The following is a 27,389-nucleotide window of genomic DNA, read 5'->3' on the forward strand; positions in this document are numbered from 1 at the left end:
AGATACCGCCTGTCTGATTAGCCAAATGGACAAAATCTTCCTCCTCCCAACATTTTTTAGCAAGTTTTTCCCTCCTCCTTACTTTTTTCGCCGCGATTTCTCCCTCCTCCCTATTCTGTTCCTCCCGCCTCAATTTGGACGATTTTGCGACTTCTATGCATCACGTATGCATTAGTTGGTGTAATGTTTTGTCTTAGATACTGGTGGCTCTTAGGGATGAGTTCAGCACACTTAGAATACGTTCATTCTGATATGTTTGATAGGATACTTTTAAAAATCCCGACGATAAGGATATCAATTGCTCTTTGCAAGAAAGTAAATTATAATGAAGAAATTATTCAACATGACACGAGCGTGGGACAAAGAAAAAATCTGAGTCCCCGACAGGAATCGAACCCATGGCCTCCCAGATACCGGTTGGGTATCCGGTATTTATCACCGAGCTTGAAATCTACCATCTTTATTATTTACTAAAGTAAATGATGTTTATCATTTGAACGTACACATCCTCAAAAAGGAATATTAAATAGCTTGATGATTTTACACAGTTGGACCTGAGTACATGTATAACAAATGTGGATAGCGCAAAATCTCTGAATATAATGAAAAAATCTTGTTAGACTAGCCAAGTGAAGGTGGGTAAAAGAAGAGGAAAAGAAAGTGCTTTACAGAAAAAAGTTTTTCTGTTCCCTTTTGCTCCCATCGTGCCCACTTTACTATCCTAGGATATAGCTTGCTGTGTAACACCTTAACTGTTAACTTAAAAGTGTTCACGATGATCACCAAAAATCCTACAAAAAACACTTTGGTGCATTCATTTGGAGTTGCATTAAATGTTGGGGGGAGGGGGGGACAAGGGGGACCTGGATGTTGGGGGGAACTCTATGGGAGGAAGGAGAAGAAAAGAGAAGGCGGGTAGTGAGCAGGATCTTAAGACACAGGAACCTGGAAAAAAAAATTTCACAACATTTTGCAATACGAATACCTCAAAGTGGCAGGAACCTCTTTGGAGGGGACGGGAGCTGCTACTACAAGGTATGGGATGCTAAACTCAGTCCTGGTTACAATATAGTTTTGAATCCTCACAATTGTAGAAAATTTCAATTGAAAACCACTATAAATGATAATTAAATAACCTTGCAGTGCTTAGCGACTCCACACATGTATTTCATCTCCGTCTCTCATGTTGTATGTGTATAGCTTCTTTGGGCCATATTTCATTTCGTCAAGAGCAAAGCAAAACTCAACGTCATGGTAAAGAATCTTAAATCCTGAAGGTGGTAATCCTATAATCTCGCTTAAATATTTCTTCAAGCTTGTTGTGCTCTGCAAAAGGTTTATTTCCCTCTTGAAAAGAGGCTCATCATCAAATATAAAGGAAATCACGGCAGATTCTTTCGGTTTCATGTTGACCTCAGCCAGTCGGTCTAACACACCATAAGTGTCCACCAATTCACGATACCTTGAAGGTGGGCTTTCGTCATCCATGTTATGTCGAATGAAAAATCGTTCAGCGGCCTCTCTTTCCATTTCAGTCACCCCAGTCTTGTTGAGCTTTTTTATGTTAGGAAGTCTTGCAATCAGCAGCTGACGTTTCCCTTGGTCTGAGTACTGATCTAGCAGGGGAATCCCCATAAGACTGAGAAGCATTTTAGCGCCTCAATGGCTTCCCATGTGTCAAGCAGAGTATCATTTAGGTTCAGAACCTTCAGGTTTTGAAACTGTTGTGAAATCTCTGTAGTTATGATGTTTTAGAGGACACTCTGACATGCGTAGCTCTGTCAAGCCTGGGAACACGAATCAAAGCTTTCCAATCTGGTCCCACTGTGTGATGCCGTGTTTGTTGATTGACAAGCTTTTGACACTGGAATACTGCTCGGGTGAGTCTGGAATTCTTTCAATTCACAACCATTAGGACTCATGATGTATAGGTCTTACACTCTGTAGTTTAAATTTGCCACACAAAAACTTCTATCATTAATCGCACCAATAAAAAAATTCTTGTTTCTGATTGGTTCTCTTCGTACTTATCTGTTATGCAATTCTAGTGCAATTGCATGAGTGTCCAATTACAGTTGTCCAATTCAGGATATTGTAAAATTCAGTCTAAGATAATAGAAATCATTATAAGGCTTTGAAAAATAATTCCTATAAACTCTGTATTTTTTTCAAGAGCCTTGTACTGAGGTCTGTTTCAGGCTGGATCTGTATATCGAAAGTAGACAACTCTGTCATTCATTCATCATTCACTTCAAGTTGGTTCTTTCCTGCTGTCGCTTTACTGTCTTGTAAATTACAGAAATATTCACTGAACATAGTTTCTCTCAGATTTCTTAACCTCAACTTTTATCGATGCCACAACCATTAACTTGTAACTGGATTCTCTCTCCTACAATTCAGGGTGTAATTGTGCTCGTGATTTTGAAAACAGCTGGGTGCGAAATTACTCGCCAGATTGCACCCTAAATTGTACTTTACTCTGTGCAGCTTCAGTGCAATTCAAGCGTTTTTTTACGAGCGAGCGTTGGATAATGTTGTTTTTATATCTGGAGTCGTAAACGTAGAAGGTTGAGACGAAAGAACGAGGTCAGGAATGGGGTGGGGGCTGGGAGCGCCAGCATTGCAGGATACATTTTATACAATTACTGTTACTAAGTAATGTCAAACATTCACACACGGATCACTGTCGAGAGAGCGGCAGAAATCGGAAAGATACACGGGTTCATTTTCTGAACACTCTGCAGCTGTTAATGAGCCTACGCTGTTGTATACTTAAGCTTGTTTCTCATATGATCGCCCCGATCGTTTCTAGCGCATCGATCGTTTACAAATACTGGGACGATCGTGGGCGATCGAGGCGATTTGAAACGATCGGGTGTTCTCATATGATCGTCCCGATCGCCTGGTATGAGTGAAGACCTACGAAAAACAATCATTCACCCTAAGATCCAACACAACGGCAGCCTTCATGATCAATGAAAGGGCAAAATTCGTGGCCTCCTATTTTCTCCGTTGTTGTAGTTTTACGGCGAAGGAAGGAAAGAGAAACTCGAAAGATAGAACACGGGCGATCCAAGAGATCGTGATCGCCCAATCACCACACATGTTAAAAATCATCTGTTCTTATATAATCGCTCCGATCGCAAAAAAAAAACCTTTTTGAAGTGACAGAGGCGATGGAAACGATCGGGGCGATTATATGAGAACCAGACTTGAGGAAAAGTTAGAATGTAGATGAAAAGGTTCAATGTAAAACTTACCCAGTGAGACAATTCAGAAGAGAGTAAACTGTCTGCAATGACACAGCAGTGTTGCTCAGCTGTTTTTTGATGGACACCAGTGATTCCTTGCAATGCTCTCCCATGAATGAAGTTAAGTCGTCAATCCTTTGCGAGAAGTAATTTTAACTTTGGTTTAGAAACTCCAACTTCTGTAGTTGATTAATTATTTGAAACACCTATAAGGCCAAGGAAAGCAAACACATCCCCTTTAACTATAAGCTAGCATGGCACGTGCCAGCCATTAAAGAAGTATACTAAGACTACTAAGCTTCAGCTGTACTGAGGCCTCAAATTAAAGGAGGGTGAGGGAGGAAGAGAGGGAGGGAGGGAGGGAGGGAGGGAGGGAGGGAGGGAGGGAGGGAGGGAGTGAAGGTTAGTTTAAAATGTTGTAACTTTTCATCATCTTAGTTTGAGAAGGGATATACTAGCGTCTAGATAATAAAGTTTGTTGTGTATTTTTTATGGCCAAAATAGTACATGTAATTCATAATTTTATTTTATGGTAGTACTTTAAAAGCTCATTTTAAACTTGGTCCTTATAGGGAATAAAGTTTTGTATGATTTAGTGGCTGTTACAAATTTATATTTATATAGGAGGCAGCAAAATAAACCCTTTGGTCTCAGATTGCTCGCTCCTCATCTCCTACCCCCAACAATCCCCATTGTAAAAAAAAAAAAAAAAATAGAAAAAAATGGTCCTGGGACAGAGAGCTGAACCTACAATCTTAAGCTCACAGCAAGCAGATCTACTAAGATGGCTCGTTCTCTGTTGTCCTTTAAGAGCAAATGAACTACCACGGGCTCAACGTAAGGGTTTTCATGTGCGAGGCAGACCAGTTGGCTATATACAAAGCGTGAGCAGTGTAACAATCATTGTATTGAAAAATGCCTGTGTTCTAATATAATATTTTTCTTCAGCTAGAGTAATTTATTTCCAGACTCATAAAAATCGGAAAGGTCATTTTATGCCAGATTCAGTTATTCAGTTCCCCTGCAGTTGTCCAATTACCCTGCTAAAATAACGTTTTACTTACTTATTCGACATTTGGCAATGTCTGAGTTTCAAATTTTAATTTGGCAACATTCTCTGCGCTGAAAAGTTTTCAGGTGCTGGGAATGTTGCCAAAATTCCTCTGAATAAAGAATAGCAGTTTCGTACTTAGGATAGTGGGATGGATTAAACGGTGATGGTCATTTTAGATTTAAAAAACCCACCGTTACCAAGCCACGGATTTTTAAAAAAAGACGAACGACGATCATCCACATCACTTTGAACATGTTTTACTCTCCATCGTCTTACATCTAGCATCTTGCCTCAATAATCAAGAAACACTTTTAATCAAATAGCCCTGTCAACTAGTTCTTTGCACTGAAGCTTTGCGACATAGACGTAATTAAGTGTTATACTCTGTAAGTTTCGAACAATTAATTATTTTTAAAAAGTCGCGGCCACGGTACCTCACCGTTTTGCCTCAAATTTTGCATGTAATCATGATTTGGGGTCCTTAGTACGAAATGGATGTTTTAAATTTCTATAAATTTTTATTTTGGAAATTATGGAGATAGCCATTTTCGATCGGCTTCGAGAGTTAGCAAATATGGCGGAACGAAGAACTTCTTGTTACTCTATCTCCGAGCCTAACATAACACTTTAACAAAAACCATTTGCACCACCTTAAAGAGCTATCTTTTTACTTTCGTTCTGTATCGAACATTTGCTGAAACGAAAAGTTTGGATTTTGAACGAGCAAGATGCTGTACGGTACTTCCAGAATGATTTTTCGACTCATAAATTTACAGTATATCGAAAGATCGATATCTCCCATGTTATGTCGATTGAGAACGTGCCCGTTATCAGACATGTAGAGTTTTTATAGATGATTTAATACCAGAAATAAAAAAATGGGCAACTCTATTTGGAAAAGAGAAAACAATTTAACAAGTTGCTGTACTTTGCGGTATGATGCAACCATCATGAACGTCGTGGTACCATGTGGAGACAAAGCGTTGACATTTTCGTCTTCTTCCAAAAAAATGTGTAAGCAAATTTTGTTTTCAAACAACGATTTAGTACCCTAAATAAAGAAGAAAAATCGTTTGAATAATTTTGTAGAAGGCTCTCGATCACTGCTTTGATTTAACTGATATAAACAAAGAACGGCCTCGAAACAGTTCTGTATCAATATGCCCAAAGGAAGCCGCACACCTATTTTATTTTGCATTTCAAAATATTCTTAAAAATTCGCCAATTTCAGCCTCGAAATTCTTATAAACTAGATTCTTATAAAAAAAAAGAGTGTAATACATTCGAACGTTGTTACTTTGCTAAAGTAATTCAAAGCTGGACTTACCTTGTGTTTAACTAAGGCATTTCAATATCAACAGTTCTTCCTCCAGTTATTTTAAGTTAAGTTGAAGCTTGGTATATTTCTGTGTTTTTGGACGGAATATCTCGAGCGACACTAAATAAATAAACTGCACTTGAAATGAACAATTTTAGCAATGGCTAAGGGTGGAGGGGTGGGGGTCGAAATGCCCGCTGTCGAACAGTAGATAAGCTATTCGGGCACAACGAACTCACCGAACGAAAGGGAAAATATCAGAAAGAACCTTATCTTTTATCTTTGTTATAATGAAACTATATATTTTGCCAAGAATCGCGCATAGGTTTTATAATTCGAACACAATATCAATACAACAAACAAACAAGATTTTGGACACAATCAACATCCAGGTGCTTATCCAGAAATTTTTTATTAGCAGGGGGTGGGGGGGGGGGGGGTCCAAAATTTGATCCAGAAAACACTGTTGAAACTTTTATGCTTCAAATAACTTCACCCCCGCATCTCTTCACCAGCCACCAGTAGCGGTTGCACAACCATGGTTTAAAAAAAGATGAAAACTATGAGCTACCATAAACAGTACTAATACACGTGCGTGAGAAAAGTGTAGTTTGGGACCGGTCATAAAGTTCAGGGGGGGGGGGATGGGCTATGAATTTTTTCTTTTTAAGTACTGGAATTTGTAAAAGGAATTTGGAAAACAAAACACTCTGATGACGCGACCAAAGCAAGAAAATGTCTCCAAGCCAATCAAAAGCCGCGAACGAGAAATGTTTCAATGCAATTGGTTACTAGTTCACACAATAGAAATTCTAAAAATCATATATTCTCTTGTAAACTGATTTAAACAATAATAAAAAAATATAATGAATAATTGGGGCACGTCAGTACCCCCTCCTTGCCATAGTTCCAACAAGTCTGAACCATCGAATGGCCCGCTGGGCCTTTTTCTGTGCAGCAGGTATTCTCATAAGTTTACAAAAGGTGCCACATTCTGGAAAGTGTCTTTATCGCAACAAGCTTCTTTTACTTTTTAGCGCCGTTATATTTTACTTGGTTTTCATGCTGTCATGTGTCGTCATCAAAATTCTAAAACCCAGAAGTTTTTATCCTTCACTGGCTATTAGACTCCCTTAATATATATCTTGCTGACGGTGTTTAGCTCGATAGCATTCGCCGTCTTTAAGATAGTGAATTTCGAATTCAGTTTCAGAGTTTCACTCCGCCAGAAGGCTGTCACGATTTCTAAAAGAAAATGCCTTATCCTGCGATTTTTAACAATCTGATCCGCTGAGGTTTTGCGAGAAGTGTTTATGTGAATGTTTACTTATTCATGGGGGTGATTTGACCACCCTTTGTAGCAGAATTTAATGCCAAATGAAGCATTTTGACGGATAACTCGAGAACGGAATAACGTACAGACCTGAACCGTGGACAAGTAGTTTATATAGTAGTTTATCCCAATTGTGATAAACGCCCCTGTTCCAATAAATGCTACTATTTCAATGAAAACTACTATTCCAATAAGCTCCATTTTTTATATGACTGAATCCTTGCGCGGGCAAGATGAAGCGAATCCTTTGTTCTGATTGGCTACGTTAGCATTCAAGATGGGCGTATCTTTCCCGCTTGAGATTTCCCGCGTCGGTCCCGCGAGAAGAATGTCTCTTTTTGGCCATGTAATAAATCCTTTATTGATCAGGCATTTTTTGTCAAGGTGGCTACATGGATATCGGCGTCGTTCTTTTTTTGCGTTTTTATTGACCCCGACTTCGTCTCGGTCCATAAAAGAAAAATGCAAAACGGAACTTGGGCAATATCCAGTCAGCTTGACCCCACGCTTGGTCAATAACACTTCCGATGAACACACCTATTCCAGTTATCGCTTCCTATATTCCAAAAAGGTGCCCGCCCCTTTTTCCTCCGATGAGGGCGTTCTTATTCCAGTTCCAATAAGCACCCCCTCCCCCCTTATCCAGTGCCTGTTTACAGCGCACCTGTTCCAATTAGTACTTGTACTTTTAATTGCGTGTTATTGAAGTTGCCAATTTTTTTTATTTCTTATATCGAATAAGCCATAAATAAGCTACATTTAGGGAAAATGCTAAGTTCTCAATCGACATAACATGGGAGATATTGGTCTTTCGATTAACAGTAAATTCATAAGTCTTTAAAGCAACCTAGAGGTACACTACAACATTTTGCTCGTTAAAAACCAAAACGTTTCATTTCGACAAAATTTTCGGTACAGGACAAGAGTAAAAGAATGAATCTTTAAGATGGGACTAATAGTTTTTGTCGAAAGCTCATGGCACGCTTGTAGGTAAAGGAAATATTTTTTTGACTTAGAACTCCGGAACTACGGTGGCAGAGCCTTTTTCAGCGGCAACCTTAGCAAACGTGACCTGTCAAAGTATGTCAATTTATCCTATCCATTTATTGTGGAAATCTTAAATATCTGGTCTGAAATCACTTACGAGAATAATACGGACCATTTTTGCTCTCAGAGCCTCTGGCACAACTCCCTTATAAGAATCGATAACAGACCAATATTCTACAAAAAATGGCAGCAAAAAGGGATTTACAGGGTTTCGCATTTGATGAAAGATTCAAATATTTTCCTATCCTTTGCTGAATTCAAAGATCGGTATGGTATCACTGAAACAAATTATCTTGCTTTTTACGGGCTGTTATCCGCTTTAAAAAAAAAATCAAAGCACCCTTACACAATAATACAAATATACAATACGAAAGCTTTTATACGAAATTTATGAAAGCAAGTAAGGCAAGCAGACAGGCCTATAAAAAGTTAATTAGTCTTAAATAAATGTGTCCAACCAATAGTCAAGAAAAATGGGCTACGGATTGCGCCTTTGAGGCCCATGAACCAATAGACTGGAATGCAGCGTACCAGCTATCTTTCCAGTGTACCAAATCTACAAAACTAATTGTATTTCAATTCAAATTGCTGCATAGACGACTGGCGACTAATGATTTTCTTAAAAAAGTAGGAATAAAAGATAACGATCTCTGTAGTTTCTGCAAAACTGAGAAGGAAAGCCTAATTCATCTTTTCTGGTCCTGTAGAGTTATCTCTACCTTCTGGCAAAACTTTAAGGAACTTCTTGTAAGCCAAAATCTTGTGCTGAGAACATACAACCTTTCTTTAAATATAGTTCTAGGCCTAAGGCCAGACACATCCAAAAATAAACAGAAACTTAATTTTAATTTTCTTGTGGCGAGATATTATATATGGTCCTGTAGGACACGCAACTTGTCCCCTGAAATGAAACATTTCTCTGTCTTTCTGGCATGTTACAACAGCCTCAAAACTGGAGCAGCGTCAAATGATAATCGTTAGAAATCTAAGTGGGTGATAATTATAATTAAACGTATTTAGCAACAAGCAACTGTTAAAAAAAAATGAAGAAAACCCTAAGGCTAACACTGTATGGAAATAATTGTATTTGTAGGTCAACCTTAATAAGTGTTGCACTTTGTTAGTATTGTAAGTAACGTGTATTGTATGTAAGTAGTCTCTTTAATTAATTAATTAATTAATTTATGCAATGTAACTTAATGTAGTGTAAGTAATGTAAGCAATTGTATTGTAAGTAATTATCCAGTAAGTGATGTAGGTAATTGTCCCGTAAGCAATGTAAGTAAGTGAACTGTAAGTTGTTGTTTTTCTGTGTTTAATTTTGCAATTAAAAAAAAAAAAAAAAAAAAAAAAAAAAAAAAAAGGTAAAGTGACAAGTAGTCCTTCGTTCCGCCATTTTGGTTCGCCTTCGGGGCCGATCAAAACAGGCCATGTTCATAATTCCCAAAGTAATAATTTAGAGAACTTAAAAACATCCAATCCGTAGTTAATAATTTACACCCCAAACCAAGACTACATGTAAAATTTTAGCCAAATCGGTGAGGTACCGTGGCCGGACCAAGTTCGAATTTTCCAGAGTACTACACTTAATCTCTTTTAATAGACAATGCTATTTGTAGATAGAATATTCTTTAAAATCAAGATATTCATTATCTCTTTACAAATTAGACTTTCTAAAAGTCGTTCGCTTCTCGTTTCCGGTGCTCTCGCGCTGCGAGACTTGTAACCTTGTGACCTCGACGTAAGCAAGTCTATATACAGGTCGTGTTTGGAGGCTAAAAGGTAACAATGTAGTGTCCTTTATTCCATTATTCCTATTCTCAAATTTTTGTTATTCCTTTCTGTTTCCAGTCAGGGAAAATATACATTATTCTAGAGAAATGCCGCTGATCATTTCAAAGGAAACATCGATTCTGTTATTCCATTATTTCCAAAAGTCAGGAGATTTTTCCATTATTCCACCACAAATAGTTTTGTTACTCAGTTTTTCTAATTTCATTACTCTTCTTCAGCCCCCGATACGTGTCAAACATACCAGTCATTGGATATCAAGGAAGTTTCAGCAAACAGTAGCTGACCTAAAATTGAATAAAAAATATCCCAACTAGTTTCATAACATAGGTAAGGAGACCTTGAAAGAGTCTTCTTAATTGACTGATGCAGCTTGATTTGTTAACAATGACTTGATTTTAAATGATAACGTTGTGTTTTCCGTCACAGCAATGTTTCATACGTGTTCGTATCGAAGAACATCCTTGCATCTCGAGACAAGCTATTTGTAACCACAATGTTAAGACTGAGTCAAATACAGTCCGTCAATGTAAACAAAATACAAGCAATTGGATTAAGGATAGTTATCACGTAGCTTCACTTGTACGAGCCAGACTAATCTTGTGAGGTCATCAGCTATATCCGTGCTCTGATCTCATAATCTTTAATGATTGAAAATGAAATAAGGTAAAAAAAAGCTAATTAGTTATTACTAATTCGCTTTCTGTGTCACGCAAAGTCATTGCCAACATTACTGCCGGGCATTACTGACTCATCTGTGACAAGGTTTAGATGCATAGATGTTCTGTCGAATCTTATTGCAAACTTTTTAGACGTATGTCTCAACGATCAGTGCTGTAATTGCTGTAAACCTATCTCCAGGTTACCGAGTCATCTGAATCATGGTGTTCTGTCTGTTTAGCTGAGGTAAGTATTCGATACTACGTATAACCTTTGTTGACGCATCTTAAATCCAGATGAACACTGACTGCATCATTAGGTCTGGTTGCTTGCTAGAAATGAAATATTGAAATATCTTACACTAGTGAAACATACTTTAGCTGCAGTAGATTAAGGAAAGAAATTGGTTTACACTCTCAGATTGCAAAGTCTGCCCGAATAAAACATAAGAGGCATTTATCGTGTAGTATCGCTTTACTGCTCCATTGCTACTCGTAATTTGCATTTCGACTTGCCCTGAGGGTTCGCCAAATTGCTACAAGACTCTATTGCTAAAATATAGACAGTGGTAAATTCAAACGTTTATTCACCGCTTCACAGCCTTTAACAATAATTCACAGCTTTCGATCTGCATGTTTTGCAACTAGGAACACACGTGATGCTACAGAGGGTCAAAAATCTCTGGTTTCTTACACAGTCTACCCCGGGTATAGCGGGCTGTAACAAATGTATAATGAAGTAAATTATACAGCAAAAGTAGAGATTACAATTGATGAAGTGTTACAAACAAATCATTACCATCATGGATATCGAGTGTAAATTGTTATTACTGAAGCGAACAAAAAAATTGCAGTTCCGTTCCATTTCATGAACAGGGCTGACAGGTTGGTCACAAGGCACTTTGTTGATTTAGAGATAAGGGAAAAATCCCTTCTCCTTAACCTATTGTTGCTAATGTGCTAACCAAAGTTAGGCAAAGTTCTGCTGACAATTTAAACAAAGAAGTATTTCGCTTCACTGCAGGTAATTCTAAATAACAAAAACAGCTTGCCTGCAATGCCTGCAAAGAAGGAAATATAATGGTTCCATAATGTTAAGCACCAATGTTTTGCTCCCCTCTCATGAGCTGTCATGACCGGCAGACAAACCAAATAGTCGGACATTCTTCAAACCGTATAAACCAAACGCGCTGAAACTTGGCACGAACCTTTGAAATACCGTCGCTTGCATCTAAGCGTGAACACTCACCGCTGAAACATGATCTAATTGGGTGTCAAACGTGGCATGATTCCTCATCAAACGTTGAAGTTTTGTAGACCGTAACGACAACTTTTGTGCTTAAAATTCTCACCATAAACACTGAGTACGGGTTAAACTTTGCACTAAAAGTGTTTCAAGTGAAGCTGCAAATGCATATCAACACAGATCAGGATCAATTTTTCGAAAGAAGTCTCAAAATCCAATCTTTCAGCTATTTCGAAACCGGAATGTGTTGAACGTTCGGCGCGAAAGTTGCCGTTGCGGTCTGCCAAGCTTCAACGTTTAATGACGAATCATGAAACGTTAAATACTCAATTAGATCATGTTTTGGCGGCGAGTGTTCACGGGTAGATGCAAGCGACGGTATCGTGTTCTTCGACATTGCTGATACTAGCAGTATGCAGGACGCGTGTCACATATGAACCCAGTAAATGGCCATAGCTCACCACGAATCTCTCGTTGGTTTAGTTGGTTAGAGCGCCCAACCGATATCTGGGAGGTCATGGGTTCGATTCCCGTCGGGGACTCAGATTATTTCTTTGTCCCATGCTCGTATCATTGTCGAAAAATTCATCTTCATTAAAATGACAAATTGTTTGCAAGATAAAATTGTATCATTTGTTTGAGTTTCTAAACATTTCGGCATAAAATCATCCAGCTTTATAGATTGCTAAGATTTGATGCAGAACTCCGATCTTTCAATCTTCAAAGGAGAAGTTCACTCTAGAATGGCCATTTATTTTCTTTACGCCAATAAAAAGTTTACACAAAGATATGTCATTCACCTTGTCATTGAAGTTTGGCGGGAATATTTTAATAGTCGAAGCTCCTTGTTTTTTTGTATTTTTTGGAGCTCTGTTTGAGCAAAATGGAGATGCAAAAACAGGCATTTTGACAAATAAAAGCCACTACGAAGAATCTTCAGACTGAGCTCTTTGACGTCACGCATACATTACCAGCTCCAAGATGGCGGCGTTCAGTTGTCGAGTTTTGGGGAAGATTTCGTCGGGTTATAGCGCACGTTGGAGGCTGAAATTTTCGCGAATAAAATTTCTTTGTATAAACTTTTTATTGGCGTGGAGAAAATAAATGGCCATTCTGGAGTGAACTTCTCCTTTAACACACGTTGTCAGTGATATCACCCTTAAAAGGGGTGGACATTTGGTCAAGATAGCTATCACATTTATGCGGCAGTTGAGGCGAACAGAATAATATAACAGTTTTTTAGAGCAAAATTATGAAGTCGCTATTAATTTTTGCAAAATCTACGATTAGGATTTTCACGTAACTTCCTGTGGGTGAACTTTACATGTTGCCAACGTGTTTGAGGTCATTACAAAAAAATTCACCGTGGCATTTAAAAAAATAATCTCGTTTTATTAAAAAAAGAAGGCTTCAGAAAACCGCTTATAACTTAAACAAATCTTGTTTGATCGCCCCAACTTATTGATTTTACATTATTTCAGGATCCTTCTGTAAGGCTTTAAAAATTCTGCGAACTGAGTCGTTCAATGATTTGCTTTTCAAAAACGTGTTTTAAAAAAGGACCTGTCAGACCAGTAAATATCCGCGGGCCCCATTAAGCGTTGTTGTTTCACTTAGCGGTGATATTGTGCCTCAAGGCTCTCTCATGGAGAACTCTGACTTGTGTAGTCTAATTGTTAAATAGATAATTGAGTAATTAAAATCAGATATTTTTCTCAACGTGTTTTCGGCCATGGCCCAACGTCAAGTCACATCACCTTCTGATGGAAAACTTGATTTTGATGATGATACGTTAAGAGGTAAGAAAACAAACAACAAATGGTAAAAAGTTGAAATAAATTTTACGTGCTCTTATTTTATGTGCCCTTACCAAAAAAAACGTGGCGCTTTCAGATATTTTTCACAACGTGTTTTCAGCCATGGCCCAACATCAAGTCACATCACCTTCTGATGGAAAACTTGATTTTGATGATGATACGTTAAGAGGTAAGAAAACAAACAACAAATGGTAGAAAATTGAAATGAACTTTACGTGCTCTTATTGGTTGGTAAATGTGCCCTTACCAACGAAAACGTGGCGCGTAAGAGCCCACGAGGGAACGTTTTACTGGAGGGTCTCCTGGTGGATATTACTGTGTTCAAAACGAGAGCCCCGGAGCGAAGATATGACTTTTCTTTCCTCAGAAAGGAGAAAAGGGGAGGAGGAGAGTTTTTCGACCCTTTAGGCCCAGTGATCTTTAAAGATCTTATTGACTTAAAAAAGTGTACTCTTTTTAGATCTAGATGCAAAAGAATTTTGAATTACATGCAGCTGTCAAGAAAGGATGTACTGCATTTTAACTGCCAAACTTATGCACCAATGGTGCCACTGGACTAGTGGAGTCTTTTTAGATGAAAAAGAATATTGAATATGCAGCTGTCAAGAAAGGATGCACTGCAGAATTTTTAACCGCCAAACTTATACAACAATGATGCCCAGCCAAAGCCACTAGCTGCGTCTTGGAAATGATATAGGAACTATGCCACTATATGTTACGTCCCTTTTGCAATTTACAAAAATTACCGTTAATTAAAAGGAAAAATTCAAAACCTACAGCTGAGGCAGAAAAATACCAAAAAGGAAATAATAAACCAAAGCAGAGCAAGGGTGGTTAAGCCGACTGGGCGAGAATAAAATGGATTCCAAACAGTTTTTCTAATTTCATTACTCTTCTTCAGCCCCCGATACGTGTCAAACATACCAGTCATTGGATATCAAGGAAGTTTCAGCAAACAGTAGCTGACCTAAAATTGAATAAAAAATATCCCAACTAGTTTCATAACATAGGTAAGGAGACCTTGAAAGAGTCTTCTTAATTGACTGATGCAGCTTGATTTGTTAACAATGACTTGATTTTAAATGATAACGTTGTGTTTTCCGTCACAGCAATGTTTCATATGTGTTCGTATCGAAGAACATCCTTGCATCTCGAGACAAGCTATTTGTAACCACAATGTTAAGACTGAGTCAAATACAGTCCGTCAATGTAAACAAAATACAAGCAATTGGATTAAGGATAGTTATCACGTAGCTTCACTTGTACGAGCCAGACTAATCTTGTGAGGTCATCAGCTATATCCGTGCTCTGATCTCATAATCTTTAATGATTGAAAATGAAATAAGGTAAAAAAAAAGCTAATTAGTTATTACTAATTCGCTTTCTGTGTCACGCAAAGTCATTGCCAACATTACTGCCGGGCATTACTGACTCATCTGTGACAAGGTTTAGATGCATAGATGTTCTGTCGAATCTTATTGCAAACTTTTTAGACGTATGTCTCAACGATCAGTGCTGTAATTGCTGTAAACCTATCTCCAGGTTACCGAGTCATCTGAATCATGGTGTTCTGTCTGTTTAGCTGAGGTAAGTATTCGATACTACGTATAACCTTTGTTGACGCATCTTAAATCCAGATGAACACTGACTGCATCATTAGGTCTGGTTGCTTGCTAGAAATGAAATATTGAAATATCTTACACTAGTGAAACATACTTTAGCTGCAGTAGATTAAGGAAAGAAATTGGTTTACACTCTCAGATTGCAAAGTCTGCCCGAATAAAACATAAGAGGCATTTATCGTGTAGTATCGCTTTACTGCTCCATTGCTACTCGTAATTTGCATTTCGACTTGCCCTGAGGGTTCGCCAAATTGCTACAAGACTCTATTGCTAAAATATAGACAGTGGTAAATTCAAACGTTTATTCACCGCTTCACAGCCTTTAACAATAATTCACAGCTTTCGATCTGCATGTTTTGCAACTAGGAACACACGTGATGCTACAGAGGGTCAAAAATCTCTGGTTTCTTACACAGTCTACCCCGGGTATAGCGGGCTGTAACAAATGTATAATGAAGTAAATTATACAGCAAAAGTAGAGATTACAATTGATGAAGTGTTACAAACAAATCATTACCATCATGGATATCGAGTGTAAATTGTTATTACTGAAGCGAACAAAAAAATTGCAGTTCCGTTCCATTTCATGAACAGGGCTGACAGGTTGGTCACAAGGCACTTTGTTGATTTAGAGATAAGGGAAAAATCCCTTCTCCTTAACCTATTGTTGCTAATGTGCTAACCAAAGTTAGGCAAAGTTCTGCTGACAATTTAAACAAAGAAGTATTTCGCTTCACTGCAGGTAATTCTAAATAACAAAAACAGCTTGCCTGCAATGCCTGCAAAGAAGGAAATATAATGGTTCCATAATGTTAAGCACCAATGTTTTGCTCCCCTCTCATGAGCTGTCATGACCGGCAGACAAACCAAATAGTCGGACATTCTTCAAACCGTATAAACCAAACGCGCTGAAACTTGGCACGAACCTTTGAAATACCGTCGCTTGCATCTAAGCGTGAACACTCACCGCTGAAACATGATCTAATTGGGTGTCAAACGTGGCATGATTCCTCATCAAACGTTGAAGTTTTGTAGACCGTAACGACAACTTTTGTGCTTAAAATTCTCACCATAAACACTGAGTACGGGTTAAACTTTGCACTAAAAGTGTTTCAAGTGAAGCTGCAAATGCATATCAACACAGATCAGGATCAATTTTTCGAAAGAAGTCTCAAAATCCAATCTTTCAGCTATTTCGAAACCGGAATGTGTTGAACGTTCGGCGCGAAAGTTGCCGTTGCGGTCTGCCAAGCTTCAACGTTTAATGACGAATCATGAAACGTTAAATACTCAATTAGATCATGTTTTGGCGGCGAGTGTTCACGGGTAGATGCAAGCGACGGTATCGTGTTCTTCGACATTGCTGATACTAGCAGTATGCAGGACGCGTGTCACATATGAACCCAGTAAATGGCCATAGCTCACCACGAATCTCTCGTTGGTTTAGTTGGTTAGAGCGCCCAACCGATATCTGGGAGGTCATGGGTTCGATTCCCGTCGGGGACTCAGATTATTTCTTTGTCCCATGCTCGTATCATTGTCGAAAAATTCATCTTCATTAAAATGACAAATTGTTTGCAAGATAAAATTGTATCATTTGTTTGAGTTTCTAAACATTTCGGCATAAAATCATCCAGCTTTATAGATTGCTAAGATTTGATGCAGAACTCCGATCTTTCAATCTTCAAAGGAGAAGTTCACTCTAGAATGGCCATTTATTTTCTTTACGCCAATAAAAAGTTTACACAAAGATATGTCATTCACCTTGTCATTGAAGTTTGGCGGGAATATTTTAATAGTCGAAGCTCCTTGTTTTTTTGTATTTTTTGGAGCTCTGTTTGAGCAAAATGGAGATGCAAAAACAGGCATTTTGACAAATAAAAGCCACTACGAAGAATCTTCAGACTGAGCTCTTTGACGTCACGCATACATTACCAGCTCCAAGATGGCGGCGTTCAGTTGTCGAGTTTTGGGGAAGATTTCGTCGGGTTATAGCGCACGTTGGAGGCTGAAATTTTCGCGAATAAAATTTCTTTGTATAAACTTTTTATTGGCGTGGAGAAAATAAATGGCCATTCTGGAGTGAACTTCTCCTTTAACACACGTTGTCAGTGATATCACCCTTAAAAGGGGTGGACATTTGGTCAAGATAGCTATCACATTTATGCGGCAGTTGAGGCGAACAGAATAATATAACAGTTTTTTAGAGCAAAATTATGAAGTCGCTATTAATTTTTGCAAAATCTACGATTAGGATTTTCACGTAACTTCCTGTGGGTGAACTTTACATGTTGCCAACGTGTTTGAGGTCATTACAAAAAAATTCACCGTGGCATTTAAAAAAATAATCTCGTTTTATTAAAAAAAGAAGGCTTCAGAAAACCGCTTATAACTTAAACAAATCTTGTTTGATCGCCCCAACTTATTGATTTTACATTATTTCAGGATCCTTCTGTAAGGCTTTAAAAATTCTGCGAACTGAGTCGTTCAATGATTTGCTTTTCAAAAACGTGTTTTAAAAAAGGACCTGTCAGACCAGTAAATATCCGCGGGCCCCATTAAGCGTTGTTGTTTCACTTAGCGGTGATATTGTGCCTCAACATGACGAGCTTCAGTCGGGAAAAAAAATCGCAGCATGCATTTTCTCGAGGCGTTATAATACGCAAATCATTTCTGTCAGCAACATGAAGAGTTTTATCACCACGCGTAGTTAGCGTGTGATCATCACGTACAATAGGTCAGGTTTCATTTTAAGCGGCGGAATAAATTATAATGTTTTGCGGGAAACTCGTGTGGCGGCAAATCATGAGGATTTAATGCTGTACTCGATGTTGCATTAAGATTCGATTTCGGGAGATAAAATGCTGTTCAAGTGTGAGTTTTCGCTTTACAAGAAGACAGTCACAGCTAACAGATTGATTGAAAACAAAGGCTTGTTCTGGCGAAGTCAACGAGTACACCGACTTGACATCGAACCGTTGCATAACATCCATCGAGAACGGCTCTGCCTTTCTAGGCTTTCTAAACGTCTCGAGATCTCGCAGATAGAGTACGCGAAATGAGCTATTTTGTCTTCGGTAGTGCAGGTTCCTTTTTCCCTGAGCTGCAAAAGCACGCGCTCCTAAAAGCGGCTCGCATGCAACAAGAAAATGATGTTTCAGTCGCGTTTGATGATTTGGGTTCAGGCATCATGGATCATTTCTTATTGACCTTATTGGAATCGATCATGAGTCAGGCGGATTCCAGGTAAGTCTGTTCCATATATTTTTACCGCCGAGAAGGTTATTCACAAAGTGTAAGAAAAGAAACGTTTACCGCTCATGAGTAACGGCAAAAGAAAATAATTCATTAAAAAGAATTAAACGAAGCTTCAACTTACTACTCCCCTCCATTAGCTACAGTAACAGTTACAGTTAATTGGCAAACGTTATTGATTTTTAAATCAATTCAATTCTGGGGCTAGCAATACCTGCAGGATAACAGTTTCATAACTGATAACTTGCGCAAATATTGCTTTAATCAATCCTTTACTGTCTAGGGTAGCAATACCTGATGGTAAAAGTTTAACAACTTGCGAGAATATTGCTTTAATCAAGCCTTTACTGTCTGGGGTAGCAATACCTGATGGTAAAAGTTTAACACCGTGCGAGAATATTGCTTTAATCAAGCCCTTACTGTCTGGGGTAGCAATACCTGATGGTAAAAGTTTAACACCGTGCGAGAATATTGCTTTAATGAAGCCTTTACTGTCTGGGGTAGCAGATACCTGATGGTAAAAGTTTAACAACTTGCGAGAATATTGCTTTAATCAAGCCTTTACTATCTGGGGTAGCAGATACCTGATGGTAAAAGTTTAACACCGTGCGAGAATATTGCTTTAATGAAGCCTTTACTGTCTGGGGTAGCAATACCTGATGGTAAAAGTTTAACAACTTGCGAGAATATTGCTTTAATCAAGCCTTTACTATCTGGGGTAGCAGATACCTGATGGTAAAAGTTTAACACCGTGCGAGAATATTGCTTTAATGAAGCCTTTACTGTCTGGGGTAGCAGATACCTGATGGTAAAAGTTTAACAACTTGTGAGAATATTGCTTTAATCAATCCTGTACTGTCTGGGGTAGAAACAAATCGTCCCAATTTGAAGTTCTTTTAGTATAGACGCTGGATAAAATACTGTACTTTGTTGTCCAGCAGTAAAGACAGCTAAATTTTGCCAGTCGTTCCTATTTGTTATTGTTTGTTTAGTACTTTTACCGGGAAATTAATATGGGATTTGTCACAGATTTTTAGGTTTAGTTGAGCTTGCTACAGCAGTGGAAAGCGTTCGAGCGATAATATTAATTCACGGTATATCGTTTTTCCTTGCCTTAGCCTTATTATATCTTGGTGCTGAAGAAAGGAGTTCATGCTAATGTCCGCCCAAAAAACTATTATATTTGCCGTTTTGCGAAAAAAGAAGAAGCCGGCGCAGATTAACTTTAATTGTGGAAAGCGCGTGCATTGTTGCCGTAGAAGCGCATTTAAAATAAGTTTGCATTTTGTCGAAACGGAGATCTATAAACATGACAGCTTTATCGGCTTTACGTACGAGTTTATATTATTCGAATTTGTGATGTTTCTCCGATCCTCCTGCGAATAAAACACCGCCAGCTGTATTCGGTCCACTTATTGAGGAGCTAAAATTACCTTTTTACCCTGTAATGAATTGTAACCATCTGTCAGCAAAGATATTTCTTGGGGCGCACAACTAATTAAAATAACACTTTGGTTCTTCTGGTTATTCTGCGAGGTGCTAAATAACTTGATCGAGTTACGTATGCAAATGAGCTGAGTGTGCATTGAGTGCACACTCAGCTCATTTGCATAATCGGTTTTTGCTGGTCAGATCGTCATGCTCTCTCATGGAGAACTCTGACTTGTGTAGTCTAATTGTTAAATAGATAATTGAGTAATTAAAATCAGATATTTTTCTCAACGTGTTTTCGGCCATGGCCCAACGTCAAGTCACATCACCTTCTGATGGAAAACTTGATTTTGATGATGATACGTTAAGAGGTAAGAAAACAAACAACAAATGGTAAAAAGTTGAAATAAATTTTACGTGCTCTTATTTTATGTGCCCTTACCAAAAAAAACGTGGCGCTTTCAGATATTTTTCACAACGTGTTTTCAGCCATGGCCCAACATCAAGTCACATCACCTTCTGATGGAAAACTTGATTTTGATGATGATACGTTAAGAGGTAAGAAAACAAACAACAAATGGTAGAAAATTGAAATGAACTTTACGTGCTCTTATTGGTTGGTAAATGTGCCCTTACCAACGAAAACGTGGCGCGTAAGAGCCCACGAGGGAACGTTTTACTGGAGGGTCTCCTGGTGGATATTACTGTGTTCAAAACGAGAGCCCCGGAGCGAAGATATGACTTTTCTTTCCTCAGAAAGGAGAAAAGGGGAGGAGGAGAGTTTTTCGACCCTTTAGGCCCAGTGATCTTTAAAGATCTTATTGACTTAAAAAAGTGTACTCTTTTTAGATCTAGATGCAAAAGAATATTGAATTACATGCAGCTGTCAAGAAAGGATGTACTGCATTTTAACTGCCAAACTTATGCACCAATGGTGCCACTGGACTAGTGGAGTCTTTTTAGATGAAAAAGAATATTGAATATGCAGCTGTCAAGAAAGGATGCACTGCAGAATTTTTAACCGCCAAACTTATACAACAATGATGCCCAGCCAAAGCCACTAGCTGCGTCTTGGAAATGATATAGGAACTATGCCACTATATGTTACGTCCCTTTTGCAATTTACAAAAATTACCGTTAATTAAAAGGAAAAATTCAAAACCTACAGCTGAGGCAGAAAAATACCAAAAAGGAAATAATAAACCAAAGCAGAGCAAGGGTGGTTAAGCCGACTGGGCGAGAATAAAATGGATTCCAAACAGAGAGCTTAAAAAAAAATAGTTTTACCATCAGTGACATTGTTGCATTTTTAAAAGAACGAAAAATAACAACAGCAATGGTTAATTGATTTCTTGATTGTCCTTAGTTTTAGTTATATTTAATTTTATTAGGGCTTTGTAAGAACGTAACCTGGTTATGGCATATTTGAAAGTAATTACTATGTAACCGGTTTTTTTTAGCGATAGCGAACGTGTACCTCCTAGAAGGTAACAAAGAATATAACAATAAAGACGTTTTCAACGCCATATACTTCTACACTGAAGGACTTCAAGTGAACTGCAAGGATGACGAACTGAATGCCAAACTGTACAGCAACAGGGCAACAGCCTATTTCCATTCAGGTGTGATCTCGGTTTAGTAATTCATATTTATTAGTTAGACTGTGTTTAAGCGCCAACCATTCTGCCGCCTTTTTCATATAATCTCTAGCTAGGCCAAACTGAATTGTCAAACTGAAATGTCCATGCACATCAATTTTAGAATATTGAAAACGAAAAATTAGGAAAGAAGTGTTCTTGAAAATTCTTACGACAATAACTGAGATGAGAATTTACTGATTCCATTGTTCCATTCGCGCTTTATACTGGATATCAGATAATTATAGCTAACTCGCGCAACGCGCCCGTTTGTTATATTTAACAATTATTCCACGAGCGCGCGTTGGATATGAGTTGAGTTGTTTTATTAAAAACGCCCAAAGAAGAGCAAAATTTGAACTCCCCAGCTGTTTTCGTTGACGCGTATCGGCTACCATATTTGTGGTCATTGGTATATGAGCTCAAATACATTGCCTGTTAACCAATCAAAACCCTGGAATTGCAATATACCATTGCTAGTTTTTAATAATATCGCATATCCAACACGCTCATGGAATAATTAGTCTTCAAGATCCGGGGCGCAACGTCTTTTAGAACGCTATGGCCGGTAACCGGCCTGGGACGAGAACCAAGGAACATTCTCGTCCCTATGGCCTTTTTCTTTTCTCTTAGTAGGCAGGGTCTTGAAAAGAAAAACGAAGAGCTGTGGGGAATTTTGAATTAATCCGAAGTTCTTTGATTGACTGTTTAAAGCAAAGAAATATTGGACGGAAATCAAAAACGCCATCACTCTCTCACAAAGTATATAAAAGACATCACGACTGCATACAGGAAGACAGGAACTCCTAGAATCCAGGACTGGAAATCCTGTGTCTCCAGAGCCCTTCGTTTCTAAGAAAAGCGAAAAGGGCCATGAGGACGAGAATGACCGCGAAAAAGTAATAATTAAAATAAATCTTGTTTTACAGTGGCCTCACCTTACACGTGAAACAATGTTCCCTCCCGGATTTGATAGTCCCTATTATCGAAACAAAAACCTGGGTATGATTTCGCTACTTGAATTTAGTTTTACACTTTATATCCTTTATCACTTTTACAAGCTCTTATAGACCCTTTGTATAAATGGCGCCAAAATTTGAATAACAATACTATGTACATCCTTAGCCTCGTGTTGATGTTTTTGAACAAAGGATTTTTTACTTGAACGTGAGGCTTAGGATGTATATCTATTGATATTCAAATGCAGACGCCATTTATGCAAAGGGTCTATTTTTCCCCTACCTTTTTAAATGGCGGCCATTAATTTCAATTTTTTTTTCTTAGGAAACTACCAGGAAACATTGAATGATGCAACAGCTGCTGTTCAGTTGGAGCCAACATTTATTAAAGCTATAGAAAGAGGTAATATTATGGCGTCCATATTCGTTGACTTGTGGATTGGAAGTCTTTATACAGCTATTTCAATTAAAGTTTTCAGATTAAAGCTAAAAGACAAGACCGAAAGGTCTCTCTTAGTTCCTTGCCCCTGGGGAGGGGGGATAGGGCCGAGGACGGAAAGGTAGCATGGGTAAAAGAGGAGAGCAACTGCACGTACTGAATACTAATGAGATCTAACGACATGACAATCGCGAATTTGCACGTTTTCTTTCTCTTCAGACATGAGGATTCAAGGTTCTTTTGTCCACACTGAAATTAAGAAGAATTTTCAAAACTCAAAGCCATGCGACAGTGAAAGTACAGCTACAGAAAAAGGTCTACTGAGAGGAAAAAAATCATGAACTCTTCACGTGCACAATTACAATATTGTACATTTCCTCAAAGCCAATATGCAAAATTCCAGAGAATACCCAGTCCAACATTCGGTTTTGTTGTGTAAGCTTCAAGCTTCGATCTGACAACGTTAATTGAAATATAGGGCTTTTTAAAATCAAATATATGATTCAGCTGTGAACAAATGAAGGAATTATATCCTATCTTGTGTAGAGGTCTCAAGTTCTCTCCTCCTCAGTACAGCAAAAGATCCAGGCAGGCTACTAAAAGCCATTTCGAAGATTAGATTTTCTCGTTAAAGACCCCAAGCAAAAAAGCTGGTGCGAGTCTCCTTAGGCTGGATGGCACTCAACTACATTGACAGGGAATTCCCTATCTCTCCTAAAGCCCTTTAATGTTTATAATCTAAGAAAAGATGATTATCATTTTAAAACCGGCCAAAGGCTCTTGTGTTGTAGCAATGGATGTCTATTTAGTGAGGCCTTGATAGGAGCCCCAGCCAAGTTTAATCACGACGACAAACACCGTCCAAAATCCAGAAGGACACTTTCGAAACACCATCATTTGCTCCTTGACAAAGAAATGCTCCTCTTCTTTACCCTACAGGATGCAAACTTGCACAACTGTATGGCCTCCCGAAAACGCACACAACGGAGATTGGCTTAAACCCGTTTTGTCGGCTTCTGGCAAATATAATTTCTCGCTGGTGAAATGGCTAGAAGAAAAACTAAAGCCAAACAAATAACAAACAATATGTTTGGCTTTACTGTTGATATACGAGACAGTGGTATTGAATCCGACTGCATTCTTGTCTTGTACAATGTGTCCGGCATAGCTTTCAGGAACGACTGCTCAATTTCTTATGAGTAAGAAATGATGCTTTCCCAATGGAGGAAATATAATACACTTATCCTTTCTTCACAGGAGCGAGTGCCTGTTTACAGCTGCAGTGTTATAATGAAGCCGTAACCTGGTGTGAGAAGGGATTGGCAGTATCCTTTGATAACATGCTTTATTTCCTTTGCTATACGTAAGATACATGTATAACAATTCCTCAGCGATAAGATACCTTTCAGGAGTATAGTAAAATTAATAGTAGTTTATTGTAAAATTACAAAAGTTGCACTCTCTTTCTCTATCTCTTCCACTTCTCAGCCTTATTTTTACCCAAATACTAGTTCCCTGCTCAAATGTTCCTAGTGCAAAAACAAAGATACCCCCAGCGCATCATATTTAAGGCAAAACTTGTAAACAGCACCACTTTTCGAACCTTTTTCTTTGCGACATAAAACATAAGAGAAAAATTTTGTAGATGTTTGCTCGGCACATTTCGGACGTTTTATGCCAGTAATTTTGCACGATTTTTCTACCGGTTTCAACAGAAGAAAGGGAGAGAAAATTCTACTTACTTTGTCTTCGAGAATTGTTCGCAGGTTAAAGTAAAGGAAGTATTTGAGATCCTGACTGATTCACAGATTCGACTTCGATGAAGATATGCCGCAATGTAGTTCTTGAATACGACAAAAACAGGATGAAAGATGTGGAAAATAGTATTTGCGCTGTCGACCAAGCTTTATATTGACATACTAGATGCAAAAAGCCTTCGTTACAGAAGTTTGGATATTGTTCGGATCTTCATTGGTTCGAACGCTTAAATTTTACAAAAGTTTTGGTTTTTCTTCCCGAAAATTTGAGCGTCTTAAGAGGCTGTCTCTGTAAAAGCGCTCTGGTCGATCTGGCTGGAAAAATAGATTTCGCTCATTTCTTGTGTGTTGCTGGACTTTTTTGTACTTATACTTAATCCATTCATGTACTTATACTAATCCGCCTAATCGGATCGTTTAGTTTTTTTAGGAGTTTCGGATCACGCGAACAAGCGGTCGGAACGACCAATGTCAAAATTAAAATTTATTTTCAAGATAAAATAAACAAAAACTTATAACTTCTGTAGCAAACACCACAGCCAGCTAGTTTATGCCTTTTTAATTGTCATACCGATTTTCATGAACATTGAGTTCGAATCAAGCCAGCAGCAAGACACACACCTATCACACACCTTGAGGATACACGCAAAAACGGCTCAGATTCAAAAAGTGAGTCGATCTATTTCAATAAAACCGACGCAGCCGAAACGTAGATAGAATAGAAAACGGTACTACAGAAAAAACTTAGCGGTATCGTCTTAATGAAATGTTTATAGCTTTGTAAACTTCGACAAGCTCAAGTTTGCCGCCGCTTTGAGGGACTCGTCAGGACGAGGCGTTTCATCAACTTGCCTACCTAAAACCATCAGAAATAAAGAAAAATAATAAATCAATAAATTAAAAATAATAAATCAATATAAATGCATCACGGTTCAATTGAAGGAGAAAAATAGTGTTTAATAATCGGAAGCTCGACTTACATTTCTACCACTTATACGGACGTAAGGTCCGCTCGTTATCGTTCGAATTTCGCTCGATGATTCCAGAAGAAATAGCAATATTTGACGAGCAAACTTTGACTTGATGTAGTGTATGAATCAGGTTAAGGCAGTTACCTTGTGCTTTCCCTTTCTTACTAGCGTACAGCAAAGTTGTTTTAACTGACAAAACAGCTAAAAACGGCAAAGAAGAACAAAGTGCCGTGTTTATCTATTGGTACATACTTCATGTATGGGGTACCTTGCTGTACCGTATAGGGCCTCATACATGACGTAGACCAAGCGACTGATTCTTTTTCGGTTGTTGTTCGACGTTCAACCTTTTTGCGATGGAAAATCTTTGCAGTGCTCCAGCAAGAAAGGGAAAGCACGAAGTAACTATCTTAAACTGATTGAAACGCTACTGAATTGTGTCAAAGTGTGATTTTTTGGCTTCCTTTTCCTTTTTTTCTCTAGTATACATTGTATTACTTTTGAGCGCGCGCGCGTGTGTGTCCAACCGCAACCAGCATAAACAATTTGTAAACTGGAAACGTCGCAATTTTAGCCCAAATGATTATTTCAGGTTGCCAAGTTACATTGTTTTAATGTAAATAGCTATGAAAAGAAGGGTAATAAAAGGCGTTGTTGTTGCTGTCAAATATTGTTAATTCTTGTGGAATCATCTGCGAAATTTGAACGCTAATGTCCTTACCTCCGTAGAAAGGTCGAATTTCCATTTTTAAACACGATTTATTCTTTTAATTGAACTGTAATGCCCGGTCTCGCGGGCATATAACCAGATGGATAACATATCTTACTCCACTGTACATTTAAAAAATTATATATTTGGTGTTGATCAACTCTGGAGACCTCAATTAAATTAAAAAAAAAAAATTTCTCTAGTGATTTGTAAAATGCAATTATAGGAGGACTAAAATTAAACGAGGAATGATGGCTTTATTTTAACCCGTTGCAATGTTTTAATGACTTTCTATTTTCACAATATATGTCATGTGACTTGACCCTAAGCAGATTGACAAGAATAGTAAAACTTTACAAGATTTATGGGCAAGGTGTGTTAAAGATCAAAATAAATCACAAGAAACAAAACCAGCGGAAATGAAGAGTAAGCTTCTCACTCGAACTGTCAAAGACAAGGTATGTAATACTACATTTTGAAGGGAAAATTTCGCTTGAAAGGCTTCAAATGTACCGTAATTAAATTACAGCTATTTAGCAAGAAAACGGGCCGGTTTCATTGACACTATATTTATTGACTTATAAACTCTTTAATAGCCTGTTGTAGACTTACTTGTTAATTGTGCTAAGTTTGCAAAAAGTTAATTACTCCTTACTTCCAATGGAATTACTATAATTATAAAAAACTACCAATGGTATATATTGCAATTCCCGAGTTTTGATTGGGTTGCAGGCAATGGTATATGAGCTCATATACCATTAACCAAAAATACGGTCAAATATGGTAGCCGATACGCGTTAACGAGAACAGCCGGGGATCTCTTATGTTGCAGTTCTTTGGTTGTTTTTAATAAAACAACTATTCCACTTGCGCTTGTTGGAAATGAGATAGTTAGAGCAAACTCGGCGCTACGCTCCTCGTTGGCTATCTACCATCTCATATCCAACGCGCGCTCATGAAATAATTGCTAACTATTTCTTGTTATTCGTGCGGACAAAAGAGGGGGCTTTATCAAACAGTTTTGATTTGAAGACCAAACCTTATTGTCGACAATTCCACTTTCATAACACACAGCATAATTATGTCTGAGTAT

General features: G+C 38.1%; 1 protein-coding gene and 2 pseudogenes across 4 annotated transcripts in view; 1 reads left to right on the forward strand and 2 right to left on the reverse strand.

The window, feature by feature from the left end:
- Window positions 1-732: 732 nt before the first annotated feature.
- Window positions 733-27,389, reverse strand: part of LOC144663598 (tubulin-specific chaperone cofactor E-like protein pseudogene) — a 38,508-nt pseudogene continuing 11,851 nt past the window's right edge. Inside the window, exon 2 of the transcript XR_013572628.1 lies at window positions 733-747. The product of XR_013572628.1 is annotated as a tubulin-specific chaperone cofactor E-like protein pseudogene (transcript). The remainder of the gene's footprint in view (window positions 748-27,389) is intronic.
- LOC144664217 (tubulin-specific chaperone cofactor E-like protein) lies at window positions 1,142-4,590 on the reverse strand (annotated as a pseudogene).
- Window positions 20,129-27,389, forward strand: part of LOC144663543 (uncharacterized) — a 67,642-nt gene continuing 60,381 nt past the window's right edge. The window contains exons 1-6 of one of the 3 annotated variants that reach the window (XM_078524528.1): window positions 20,129-20,195; window positions 20,314-20,382; window positions 21,285-21,446; window positions 22,746-22,823; window positions 24,117-24,184; window positions 26,629-26,754. In XM_078524528.1, coding sequence (XP_078380654.1) covers window positions 20,129-20,195; window positions 20,314-20,382; window positions 21,285-21,446; window positions 22,746-22,823; window positions 24,117-24,184; window positions 26,629-26,754 — 570 coding nt within the window. Of the gene's footprint in view, window positions 20,196-20,279; window positions 20,383-21,284; window positions 21,447-22,745; window positions 22,824-24,116; window positions 24,185-26,628; window positions 26,755-27,389 lie in introns of those variants that run through there. The other 2 variants (XM_078524527.1, XM_078524526.1) reach the window with 2 other exon arrangements.

Source organism: Oculina patagonica, chromosome 8 (assembly GCF_052425735.1).
Source record: "Oculina patagonica isolate OP01 chromosome 8, crgOcupat, whole genome shotgun sequence".
Classification (NCBI taxonomy): Eukaryota; Metazoa; Cnidaria; class Anthozoa; order Scleractinia; family Oculinidae; genus Oculina; species Oculina patagonica.